General features: G+C 50.5%; 1 protein-coding gene across 4 annotated transcripts in view; it reads left to right on the plus strand.

Annotated features, from left to right (window-relative positions):
- MRAS (muscle RAS oncogene homolog) overlaps positions 1 to 10995 on the plus strand; it is a 71687-nt gene extending 60692 nt beyond the window's left edge. For all 4 annotated transcript variants that reach the window (XM_047783216.1, XM_047783207.1, XM_047783226.1 and 1 more), the window contains exons 4-6: positions 813 to 912; positions 6244 to 6323; positions 7633 to 10995. In XM_047783216.1, coding sequence (XP_047639172.1) covers positions 813 to 912; positions 6244 to 6323; positions 7633 to 7732 — 280 coding nt within the window. In that variant the 3' untranslated portion in view covers positions 7733 to 10995. The remainder of the gene's footprint in view (positions 1 to 812; positions 913 to 6243; positions 6324 to 7632) is intronic.
- The last annotated feature ends 2320 nt before the right edge of the window (positions 10996 to 13315 follow it).

A 13315-nucleotide genomic window follows, 5' to 3' on the forward strand; every position in this document is an offset into this window, starting at 1 on the left:
CAGTTAACACCTATCCCAAAGGCAAAGTGTGAATAACTCTTCAAGGTAAAGGGATACACACTCATACACACATATACACATATACACATAAAGCTGTAAGAGATAAATGGGGGTGAAGCCCCTGACTATAGGAATCTCTAAGGAGAAACCATAAATGACACAGATATGGGAAAATATTCATCCTTCTTGCTAATCAGAGATGTGCAAGGAAGAAGAATAAAGTACCCCTTTTTACCCATCTAATTATAATTTTTTAATGAAAACACTCAATGCTGACAAAGATGCTCTGAGACTGGCATTTTCTGCACTTTGGCACAGAAGTTTGGCCACATCTGTCAATGAGAATTTTTAAGGCAGACATGCCTCTTGATCTTTCCCTTCCTCTCCTAGGATCCATCCTGGTTTTGCAGCTGACATTTAATGAGTGGCAACTGTGTGCCAGCCCCTGGCCCTGGTGCTCTTCACAAGGCACTGCTGATGGCCGCAGTGTGGGGTCCTGCATAGGTGGTACATCAGGGGGACCAGGAGATGGAAGGAAGCAGATCTAGGAACCCGGCCACTGGTCTAGACAGTGCTGAGGGAGGGGGTCCCCAGGAAGGCTCCCCACTCGCCTTGCAACTGGGCTAAAGCTCCAATGCAGCCAGCAGCCCCCAGGCCCCTTTTCTCTTCCTGGAGATGAGGAGGGAAAGACTCTGAAGTCAGCCCCAGTCCACAGGGAGGCGCTATGTGCTGAGTCAGTCTGAGGTGTGGGTGCACCCCCTTCACCAGGGGCGGGGGCAGCAAAACCTCACTGCGGTTCCTTTATCTCCCAGGGAGTCATTCCCGATGATCCTCGTGGCCAACAAGGTCGATTTGATGCATTTGAGGAAAATCACCAGGGAGCAAGGAAAAGAAATGGCGACCAAACACAATGTAGGTGTCGTGTGTCTATGTGTCTGTGTGTGTGTGTTGGGGGCGGGGTGTCAAGGGACGTCAGTGTCCCACCAGTGCTGCAGCCCTAGTCTATGCAAATGGAACACAGGCCCCCTAGGCAGTGGGCTGGATTCCACAGAGTATTTTCCACGGGATATTTTGTGAAAGAAGACAGTAGGCCAGAGAAGAAGTATCTCTTGTCAGTCATTAGGGGCCCCGCTGGGGGGAGCAGGTCCCTTGACAGTGGCCTGGACAGGCCACCTCCTGGCCTTGACACAGCAAGTACATTGTTGGGCTGTGCAGAGGGTTGGCTTCTGTCCCCTTCTCTGAGCCAGCGCCCAGCCCTGCTCAGAACCCTGGGATCAGCCGCCTTGTCTGAGCCTGGCTCTGTGCCAGCATCTACCCCCTCAACCCCATGCTGAGGTAGACACTGCTGTCCCCACCGTGTAAGTGATCACATTGAGGCTTGCCCAGGCCCCCATTCACATCAGCAGGCACCTTTGGATCTTTTTTTTTTTTTTTCAGTTGATTGTGATGCCCCTTTGTCCACTGGATGGGGGTGCGGTCCCCGGACTTCTTCCCACCCCTCCCCCACATTGGCACAGCCGTGCCCTGGCCTTACTGGTCCACTGTGTAGAAGTCGTCCCAGCCTCCTGGGAAGTCCACAGCATTGTCCCTTCCCTCCGCCCGCCCAGTGGGCCCAGCTCTGTGTGTGGAGGAAAGGAGCTACTGCCACTCAGTTCTGTTGTCTCTGCCTCCTGAGTTTAGTCACGTGCTCACGCAACAGTCCTGGGCTGGGAACACAGAACGCCTTGCCTCAGGGTGCTTACCTCTAGTGACAGGAGGCTGTGGGTAATCCGTAAATTAAATTAGAGCATGTTGGAAGGTGACATGTGCTGTGGGGACAAGTAAATCAGAGATGGGGTAGGGAGCATGGGTGGAGGGGGGATTTTCCAGAGAGGTGGTCAGGGAGCGAGCGCCCTGCTGGGAAGGTGCTTGCTGGCAAGGACCAACAGTAGGTGAGGGAGCAAGTCCTTGGGATGTCTGAGGAAAGAAAGTTCCAGCAGAGGAAGCATCAGTGCAAAGGCCCTGAGGTGGGAGTTTGAGAAACAGCAAAGAGGTGTGAGGAGGCCAGCGTGGCCAGAGCAGAAGGAATAGGAGGGTCAGGTAGCAGAAGGTGAGGTCAGAGTGGGAGTTTAAGGCTTTTTGGGCTTTTACTCAGGACAAGGGGGAACCATGGGAAGGTTTTGAGTGAGGAGTGACAATGCCTGACTCATGGCTGAACGGCTTCCCTCCAGTGGCTGTGTGGAGAGAGGTCTGGGGGGCTGCAGGCTGACGTGAACCAGTGTGGTGCTCTGAAGGTGGCAAGAGGTGGTTGGATTCCTATTTCTGAGAGCACGCAGGATTTGTCGACGGACTAGATGGAGGGGGAGGGAGAAAGGGTTTGAGGAGGATACCAAGTTTGGGGCATGAGGAACTCCCAAAGACGGAGCTTCCAAAACTGGGCAGGGGGACTAGGGCAGTGAGGACTCAGGGAAGACCAAGAGATTTATTTAGATCCTTAGTTGGAGGAGCTGAGTGAATAATCAAGTGGAGGTGTCAAGACAGCCATCAGATGCACCAGCCAGAGGTTAAATATGGAAATCAGCAGCATGTGGATAGAATGCAAAGCCATGAAAACAGAGTAAATCTTAAAAGTTCACATCACAAGAAAAAGAAAAAATTCTCTAATTGGAGTTCCTGTCATGGCACAGCAGAAACGAATCCAACTAGGAACCATGAGGTTGTGGGTTCAATCCCTGGCCTCGCTCAGTGGGTTAAGGATCCGGCATTGCTGTGGGCTGTAGTGTAGGTTGCAGATGCGGCTCGGATCTGGCATTGCTGTGTCTGTGGTGTAGGCTGGCAGCTGCAGCTCCAATTAGACCTCTAGCCTGGGAGCCTCCATATGCTGCAGGTATGGCCCTGAAAAGCAAAAAAAAAAAAAAAAAAAAAATCTGTAATTACATATTGTGATGGATGTTAACTCAGTTATTGTGGTGATCATTTTGCAATGTATAAAAATAGAAAATCATTGTGTTATACACATGAAGCTAATATAATATGTGTCAATTACACTTCAATTTCATGTGTATAATTATATATATACACAGAAGTATATATATGCAAAAAGAAAAAAAAGCCATGCAACCCAAGGGAATGGGTGTAGTTAGGGCAGGGGTCCTGGGACTGAGGCTAGGGGCACTTCAGTGCTATGGTTGTGGGAGATGAGAAGAAGGCAGAAAAAGGGACATGTGAAGACCAGGGTGGGGTCTTGGGAGCCAAGGAAAGAAAATGCCTCAAGGAGGATGGAGTGATGGACCAAAACAGGTGTGCTCAGGAATCTCTAGGTGAGGACTAGAACTGACCACCGGGTTTAGCAGTAGATGTGGGCCTCAGACATGGGAGCCTGCCCCTGCCCTCCACCAGCCAACATCCATTTCCATTCCACAGTCTCGGGCTCCATACAGCGAGCCAATGCCAAGGCGCTTACCAAAACCCTCTGGTGTCCTGGATGGGTGGGTGGGGATGGGGGAAGGGTGCTACATGGGGATAGCGGCACCCCATTCTGAAAGGAAAAGGGAGTGAGACACAGGAGCAGCCACAGGGCTGGTGAGTAGTGCTCACTCACGCCACTAGAAGCCAGGTCTCCAATCTCTCAGCTGAGGTTTCTTCCACAGTGAATGATGCTGCCTCATTTATCATTTGACTAAATGGCCCTGTGAGCTAGTGTCCTAATTTAGAGCTCAGAAGGCAAGTTCTGGAGTTTCTTAGTGACTCAGTGGGTTAAGGATCCAGCATTGCCACTGCTGTGGCTCAGGTCATCACTGTGGCTCAGGTTTGATCCCTGGTCCCGGAACTTCCCTATGCCACAAACATAGCCAAAATAAATAAATAAATAAAGGCAAGTTCCTGTTTTGCTGACTAAGGCAGGTCACCTCCATCCCAAGCAGGAAGATGGCATTTCCTGGCCCTTTGGTGGGGCAGGCATTTATTGCAGGGTTTCCCTTAGTTTAAGTCTTGTTACTATAAAGTCCTATAATCTTAAGAACCCAGATAATGCGCATCAACGTTTCTTTAGAAGCAGGACCCTCAGAAAGAAGGTGGAGGTGCCTGGAGAAACCACAGCAGGTGTACTTGTGAGTGGAATGGCAGGCAGCAGAAGTCTGAGGCCCCAGGATCCTGGGACTTACTGAGCTGGCAGGATTACAGGACGTGAAGAGACTCCTTCCCCAACTGCCCTCCTGCTTCCCTGCTGGATGTGCACAGGGAAGAACGCTGTCCTGCCTTGTGGGAATTCTGGCTCCGGAGCTCCGAGGGCTTTTGCCACACCTAGAAAAAACTCTGACGGGGTTTTTTCAGCACCCCTGCCTGTCCATGCAAGGCCAGGGAGAAAGTGGAATGCGCTTCTGGTCCAGATATATATGTTTTTTGGTCCTGCCCATGGCATGGCGAAGTTCCTAGGCCAGGGATTGAACCCATGCCACAGCAGCGACCCAAGCTGCTGCAGTGACAGTGCCACTGTGGGGCCTCGGGCAGGTACGTCACCACTCTGAGCTGTCTCCCCAGGGACAAAGTGGAGAGAATTGCTTACCTTGGAGGGTTAATATGAGGATGAGTGATGGGGATGTTGAGACCTGGGAGGCCAAACAGCCGGAAGTCACCTTGGTGAGCAGCCTACAACCTACCAGCCTACAATGGAAGGCAGTTTCCTCTCAGGATTATGTGGGGCTTAAAGATGTGTCAAATGCATATTTCAAAGTTCTGAGCCATGTCCTTTGTGCTCTGCCCTCTGTGTCTGGGTCAGCTACAGTAAGACCCCTGCTTGAAGCCACAGCAGTGTGCGAACATCTGATCTTCCACAGTGATCACTGATGGGAAGGTATTTTATGACATGTTCTGGGCAATCATTTGCATGTGCTCCAAAAGAGCAGCCCCTCCCATGTTTGTATTTTCTTACTGTGCTTTTCTTTAATGCAATGCCTTAATTTCATAATCAGGGAAAAGTTGGGAAAACTACCAAAGTTCTTCAGTCTGATCATAGTTGGTTTACCTGCATCTCGTCTAGGGAGGCTTGTGAATGTTATCCAGAGCTCATCCTCTCTCCACTCACTGGGTGAGTGGGGGTGAGCCTCCTGCTCTTGTGGGGTCCCTGTTGAAGGAGAAGGCTGTGTTCTGGGCTTCAGAGCTTTTGTTCTTCTCCCTGTGCCAGCCTGAGACTTGGGATAGACTTGGCCCTACAGGGTCCCCTCGGCCACATCTTCCAGTTATTCTACTGCCTTCCAGCCGGCTGATGACTCCTTAGCCTTAAATGTGCAGGCTCAAGCTTTCTGTAAACATGGCTGAGCTCTGGGATCCTGGATGCAGATCAAGCAAGAGCTGGGCAGGGCAGGCTGGGGGTGGGGGGCGTGTGCACAGACAAAGCGGCGTCACCAGGGTGCAGAGTCCTGCCCAGGGCCCAGCCTTACCTCAGCCTTTCCCGCTAGAAAAACGTCCTCATGGAGGACCTGGGAAGAGGGGCAGAATTCCCCAAGGTTGCGGAATAGATCTCAGAAAGGAAAATTAGTAGAATCAGACCCTATGGCAGTTTGATAAGTTAAACAATCTTTTGTCCTCAAGTGTCTAAAAAAATCATTTTTGGAGTTCCCCAGTGGTTCAGCAGGTTAAGGATCTGGCATTGCTACTGCTGTGGCACAGGTTTAGTCCCTGGCCCAGAAACCTCCATATGCCACAGGCATGGCCAAAAATAAATAAATAAAAAGATCACTTTTATTCTATTTTTAGGGGACTATTAAATATCTCTGGGATGAGAGAACAAGAGAGAATCAGAAAAGCTGTCCAGGAGTTCCCACTTGTGACTCATCAGGTTAAAAACCTGACACAGTGTCCATGAGGATGTGAATTCAATCCCTGGTCTTGCTCAGTGGGTTAAGATCTGGCATTGCCCCTGTGGTGTAGGTCACAAGTGCGGCTTGGATCTGGTGTTGCTGTGGCTGTGGCATAGGCTGGAAGCTGCAGCTCTGATTTGACCCCTGGCCTGGGAACTTCCATATGCCACAGATGCAGCCCTAAAGCAGAAAGGAAAAAAAAAGGAGGTGAGGGGAGTCAGAAAAGCTGTCAGTAAAACTTTGTAATTTTAAAGAATGAGAAGCCACTGAGGGCTTCGGTTGTAGGAGCTGGGGTTCCGTGGGGACTTTGCAGGGCTCCTCAGGACCTCTGAGAATTTGCATTTTTAGACAAAAGGGCTTTGTGGAGCTCAGTGCCGCTTTTACCAAGTTGAGCTTTGCCTTCCAGATTCCGTACATAGAAACCAGTGCCAAGGACCCACCTCTCAACGTGGACAAAGCCTTCCATGACCTGGTTAGAGTAATTAGGTGAGCACGGCTCGCCGGCCTGGAAGCAGGGCCTCTGGGCCAGCTGGGCCCTGGGCCTGGTGTTGGGTTTCTTGTACCTCCATCCATCTCTGTCCTTCCCACCTGCATTTGCCCTCCCCCACTATCTGTGAGTGAAGCCACAAGCTAAACAAAGTACCTTCCTGCCCAAGGTGCCAGCTTTGTCTCGCCTCCATCCTGCCCCCCGTGTTCTCCCAACACCAAAGCTGCCAACACGGTCATAAGTAGGTCCTCCTCTCCCCTGCCCGGATGTTGCAGCACCAGCTGAACCACCAGCATTCTGATTCCCAGGCTCCATTGGCACACGTGTCTCCTTTGCAGCCCAAAACACACCGTCTATCTGCAAAGATTGTCTGAAGTCCTCACCCCTAGTCTCCTGCACATTCCTTTGTCCGGTCAGGCCCAAACCTTAACCATCTCCTGCTCAGAGGACAGAGACAGCTGGCTGGTCTCACCATCCCTCATCTTTCCTCTTGCCAAAATCTTCAAGATACAGAGCAGCCTAACCAGTGGTTCTCAGACATCATGCATTTAGCATGTCGTCCTAGGGTGGTGACCGCTAGGGCTGCTGCTTAGTGACAGAGTCTGGAACAGCAGGCCTGGAACAGCACGCTTCCCCACCTGACACCTCTCAGCCCCACTCCCCCCACCTTGGTGCGTGCGTGCACACACACGCATATACACGCACACGCACACATTCAACAACCTCCTTTTCTCCTCATTCCTGGCAAGGTCTGTGGTGCGCAGCCATCCCCTTAGGCTGTAGCTGGCAGGCCTGCAGTGAATGGTTTTCTCATGGGCATTTGCCTGCAGTTAGGAGATGCTCCCACACCGGGAAGTGGTGATGTTCTTGATTGCGCACCTCTAGTTCCAAGGGCAGGTTTTAGACATGGGGAAAATGAACAGAAAACATGTAAAAGCTTTGTCCTCAGTTGACCTGCCATTTTATTTAAAATACGAAACACATAAATAGAGGCCAACACTACATAACATAGCTTGTGATTGAACTCAGCGTAGCCACAGCGTGATATCAGGAAATGTCACCAGGAGGATGACAAGTTTTGCTCTGCCCTCTCTCCCTTCCTACTTCCCCTGCCTTAGAGATGCTCTCCAGGCCAGACCCTCCTCCTGTGTCCAGGACAGCAGCCCCTCTCCCCCTGGCCTGTCCCCCTACCCCTCCCGAACCAGAACAGGCCTCCCAGCCACAGACACAGGGACAGGGGAGGAGAGGGCAGGGAGAAGCAAAGCCCCTTCTAACGTTGTTATTCTGCCCTTCCTTGTCTCAAAAAAGGCAACAGATTCCAGAAAAAAGCCAGAAGAAGAAGAAGAAAACCAAATGGCGGGGAGACCGGGCCACTGGCACCCACAAACTGCAGTGCGTGATATTGTGATGGCCCGAGGCCCTGGGCACAGTAACCGGGAACTGGCCGGCCCTCGGGACCCCTCCACTGCCTAACCGCACTGAAGACCATTTCTAACCATGACCCTTGGCCCGAGGACTTGGCACAGGAAGGGAGAGGGGGAGGGTGGGTGGGGAGGAGATAGGGTCTGGCTTTGCTGGAAGGCATAGGCTTCCCCATGTCTCAGCTGAGGCGAGGAGGCAGCAGTCAACAGAGCAGCCTCCAAGCCCCTGTGCTGATGCAACCCGGGTCCCCTCTCTCTTGGTGGCTGTGTCGTTTCTTTGAACTACATAGTGTGGGTTTTATGTGGAAGTGTTTCTCCACATACAAAACAAGCCATGATCAAGCTCCCCCGACCCGCCCTTGTCCCTAGTCCACAGTGTCAGAGCTTGGGTGTCTTTGGTAGATTTTTAAATTATTTTAGTGATTATTATTTTATTAAAGGGGTCTGCTCCCACTGCCTGGTGAAGTTTCAAGTCTTTGGCAGGCCCCTCTGATAACATGTCTGGAATATTGTTCTCGTTTTTTAACTGAATGTCCCCGGCCGTGCCAAAACTCAACTCAGTGTGACCATAGAGTGACCGAGAGATGGGAAGTTTATGGCTGGAGGCCTCGGGAGAAACAGACCCTAGTCACGGCCTATAAATCAGAGAGAAGAGAGATGTGTTTACCCGGAAGGTTTTACTGTGATCGAGGATGCAGATATTAGGAAACGGAATTTTCTTTTGCAGAGGAGAGGCTGGCACGTCACTTTTTAAAAAGGGCTTCTCATCATCCTGGAAATGTGTACATTAAGTAAGCTGTTTGGTGTTGCAAATGTGCTCGTTTCTTTTTCCGATGATGTGGGTTACGTTCTGTGTTCTTCACAGCCATGTGAGAGGGCTCTCTCTCTCTCTCCCACCCCCTGGGCTGTCTGGTGCCTCTGATACAAACACGCTGACACAGGCATGTGTGTCCTCTGTGTCGAAGTCAGCGAGTGTGGATGCCATCCAAAACACTAGTCTGTGCTCAATCGTAACCAAAAATGATCCAATACTGTTCTTACTAAAACAGCACCAAGACCTGAAGCCATGTTCCCTTGGAGTCAACTGACTCACTTCTTAAGACCAGTCAATGAGCAAAACCCCTTTAAAGCATTTGCAAACTTAGTCTTAGGTTGCCTTTCTGGCACAAATTTTTATTAACCTCTTGGATCTTGACTATATTATGTAATTGGAGGTGAAAGTAGGGTTGGGGTGGTGACATGGCTCCTAAACACTTCACTCTACAAGGGGACAGTCCCCCAGCTCCCTGACGATGCCCACCTCCCTCCCAGGTGCTGCTGGTGTGAGCCAGGCTGGGGGTGGGGTGGAGGGGCAGCGGGAACAACACCACATCCTCGAGAGAAAGTCCAAAGATGAGACAGTGGGCTAGTGACCTTATTTTACAAATCAGGCCACCAAGCAAACTAGAACATCCCTAGCGGGTTGGCCCGGCCACCGTTGGGAGAAAGAAACCTGGGGAAAGTGAATATCCAACCGGACATTGAGATACCTGGATTTTTCTCTAGTTTTGAGAGTGTGCTGAGTTTCTAACTGGGCAGGATCACCAGCACCCAGCAGGGGTATGGGTGGATAGGGGGCAGCCAAGGAACAATTCTGCCATAGAACAAAATAGTTGGGGCATTTGTTTGTTGGAAAAAAAAAAAATCAAACGTCTTTATGTGTCTAAATAGCCCTTTTTTTTCTGGCCCTAAAAGGGAGGATGACAAAGAGCATTCCAGATCAGGCCCTTCAGAGCTTCTCAAGATCTTATAATATTAATGGGCCTTCTAAACACTAACAAGACAAGGCTCTTTCCAACCCTTAGGCTCCTCTGAGCCACATCCCAGCACTCGGGTGCAGATGAGTGGCAGCTGTAAACGGGAGATAAGGAAGAGGCGAGACAGATGGGCAGAAGGAAGGATGGCGATGTGGCGATGTATGTGGCGATGGAGGGAGTGGTGGAGCCGGACAGGAAGCCCCACACACGGGGCAGCATCCACTGCTGGAAACCTCCCAGGCATGGACCACCACCGGCACCCCTGCCACTGCGGAGCCTACAGCTCCTGACAGCACTGAGCAGGGAGCCTTGTTGGGAGCAGATCAGTTGCGCTGGAATGAAGCCCTTAGCCATCAAGGTAGCCAGCCAAAGGGATTCCAGCTGTTTCCAGACCCTCCCCCAATAGGGCATTGCATCTGCCCTACCCCATGTTCCTGGGCATCTCTTCTGCACTCAGCCCACAGCTTCAGGCCCACGATGTCTGAGGGAGAAACTGGGTAAGGGGTGGCCTTCTGTAGACGCCCAGTTGAATGGTTGGCCTTCATCTCCTATGACCTCATTCTCCCCATAGGCAAGATGGGTAAATAACATTTATAAGACATTTCTCTGCATTTTAGAGAACTGTGGGCCCTCGTGGCAGTGGCAGCTGAGGCCTGAGTGGAGAACAGGCCTGAGTAGAGTGCATCCAGGGGCATCCCCAGTACCCAGCTACCCTGCAGGGTCAGTCTGGAAAACCAGTTGGCCATGCTACTGACTGTGCAGCCCAATGGGACTTGTGTCTTTGATGACATTCTGGTATTCCCACTGGTTTTCCACCTGAATAGTGCTACCTTCACACCCGCTGGAACACACCCTTCCTGAAATCCACTCACCCCGTGCCTTTGGCACTCTGTGCTCTCCCATCTCCTAACATTCTGCCACCCTTCCCCCACTTAGAGGGCTTCTTTTCTTCCCAGCAAGTAATCCTAGCCATCCTCCCCACCCCCACACCCTGGGGGGATGGCCACTGACTTCCCCTGTACTTGGTCTCACAGGGGGCACCTGAATGGCTTTTGTTAGGACTTTGCCCACCTTCTCTCAGAGAGTGCATGGTAGCCTATTGTGGCCTGTCTCTCTTTCCTAGGAGATGTGACCCACTAACATGTGGCAGCTCTAACCCAAAGGCCCCCTCAGATGCATTACAGTAAATCTGGAGCCAGAGAGAGAGATCCCCTCCATTCACAGCCCACTGGATTAGACATTCCGTGTAGGGCTTACTTAGAATGAAAGATACTTGAATTACTGAGCGCTGCGAGCGCCCAGCTTCTGTTACAGTGTTAGCCATTGTCTACACAGGTGGCCATTGTCATGAAATGAGAGTGATGCCTGAAGATCTCGATGATGCTTGAGCCTTTTATGTAACTTTTATTAAGTCTTTGTGTATCTCAACTCATTAATAAAGAAAAGAAGAGGAACAGTCGTCTGTCTCATTTCCTCCTACTCAGATATCCCTAATATTTTGCTGAGAACATTGTACATGGTCAGTGTCCAGCCCAGGACACCACCTTCTTGTGGAGCAAACTGAAAGTAAGGAGGAGACAACTGCTGGCCACAAGGGGAGACATCTTTCTGCCCGGAGCCAGAGGACAAAGGCAGGTAAACTCCATGTTTAGAGAGACAGCCTCCTGATGTCCAACAGCCCTGGATTTGGGCTCCACCTCTGACTTTCATGTGCCTTTGGGCCACTTAACCTGCTTTGATCTTCAGCTGCCCCGCCTGTGAATGGGAAAATGGTATGTGCCTCCTAAGCTGTGTGGGAGCTCATGGTAAGGATCCCAGAAATGATGCTCTGTGTAAAGGACTGCCATTGGATTGTCTGGTGGTGCTTTTCATGGACACTGCCCCCTGCCCCCATCTGCAAGATTATAGTCTTCTGTACACTGTGATTTCATGTCTCTTTTGATTGAAATTGGTGGGTACTTGACTGAGATGAGCTTCACTGGGTTTTTTTTCCCCCAGGGATTAGAGACTGAGAGGCCAAATCTGTGTCTTGGTACCTCTTTGGATGATGACAGCTGAAGCACGTAAACTTGAGGGCTAGAGGGTGCTTCTTACACCCTCTGGGTGGGGGGCAGAGAAGACCAGACTAGAATGCAGAGAGGTGGCGAGATAGCCATCCATCCATTCCACCCAGATTTATTGGGCCCCACTGTGCACCAGGCATTGGGCTGGGTGCTGGGTATATGAAAGTGAACAGGGCAAAAGAGTCTTCTGAGAGTTCTCCTTTTGTCCTGTATTCATTTCCTGTGATTGATGTAACAAATTACCCTGAGCTTGGTCGCGTATAACACAAGTTTATTTTCTCACAGTTCTAGAGTCCAGAAGTCCAAGCTCAGTATCACTGGGCTGGGGTCAAGGTGCCAGCAAGCCTGGGCTCCTTCCACAGGTTCTAGGAGAGAGTCTGGTGCTGCCTTTCAGCATCTAGTAGTTGCTGGCCTTCCATGACTTGTGGCCACATCATCCCATCTTCAAGGCCAGCATCTCCAAATCTCTCTGTCCTCCAGCGTCAGCGTCATAGCACCTTCTCCTCACTGTGTGTCAAGTCTCCCTCACTCTCAGCTAATGCCTCCTCCTTTCCTGAGCAAGTTGAAGCTGGCTGAACACTATTTCCAGACTCCTTCTACTGGCTCCACCCACCCACCAGCATCTGCACCCACGCCCTCTGCCTCCTTGGCTGCTCTGTATGTACCACCCACAGTCCTGGCTAAAGCCAGGCTCTCCTCTTGGGCACTAGAGCCCGCCTAGACCTTACTCTGCTGCTTCACCCCGCTCCACCCCCACCCCATGTCCTCAGTTCTCTCTCCCCTGGACATTTCCCATCTTAAACAAGATGAGCCCCCTCCTCTGCCAGATACCACGTGCTTCTGTGTTGTCTTTTTGTGGAGAAAGGGATACTCCATACTTGCCATTATGAATTCCTCTCATTCCTTCTCTTTGAACTGTTCCAAATAGGCATTTGCCCATCGCTTTGTCACCACCCTCTTCTCAGGGTCCGCGATGGCTTCCATCTTGCTAAATCCAATGGTGTTTCCCAGTCTTCTCATACTTGATCTTTTCACAGGGTTGACACAGTTGTTCCCTCTTCCTTGTTAAACTCTCCCATTGACCTCCAGAATGCTGCCATCTCGTTTGTTTTTAAATTGATTTAAAGTGTTGTGCCAATTTCTGCTGTACAGCATAGTAACCCAGTCATATATATATATATTCATATCTTTTTCTCATACTATCTTCCATCCTGTTCTATCCCAAGAGACTGGGTATAGTTCCCTGTGCTGTACAGTAGGACCTCATTGCTCATCCATTCTAAATGTAATAGTTTGCATCTACTAACCCCAAACTCCCAGTCCATCCCACTCTAAGGAAGGACTCTAAGCTATTCAATTATTTATTTATGTATTTATGTATTTATTTATTTATCTTTTAGGGCCATAGGTGCAGTATATGGAAGTTCCCAAGCTAGGGGTTGAATTGGAGCTGCAGCTGCTGGCCTAAGCCACAGCTATAGCAACGCCAGATCTTTAACCCACTGAGCAAGCCAGGGATCAAACCCACAACCTCATGGATACTATGTCAGGTTCTTAACCTGCTGAGCCACAACGGGAACTCCTACACTGTTCAATTTTAAAGCATTAATTTCTAAAAGAAGCATAAGGAATATAACTTTTCTCTTAGGTTTATAAGATGACTATATTATTATGTGCATCCCTTGAGAGGGGATCAAGACCCTGCCCCAAG

The sequence above is a fragment of the Phacochoerus africanus genome, chromosome 1 (assembly GCF_016906955.1).
Source record: "Phacochoerus africanus isolate WHEZ1 chromosome 1, ROS_Pafr_v1, whole genome shotgun sequence".
NCBI classification, from domain to species: Eukaryota; Metazoa; Chordata; class Mammalia; order Artiodactyla; family Suidae; genus Phacochoerus; species Phacochoerus africanus.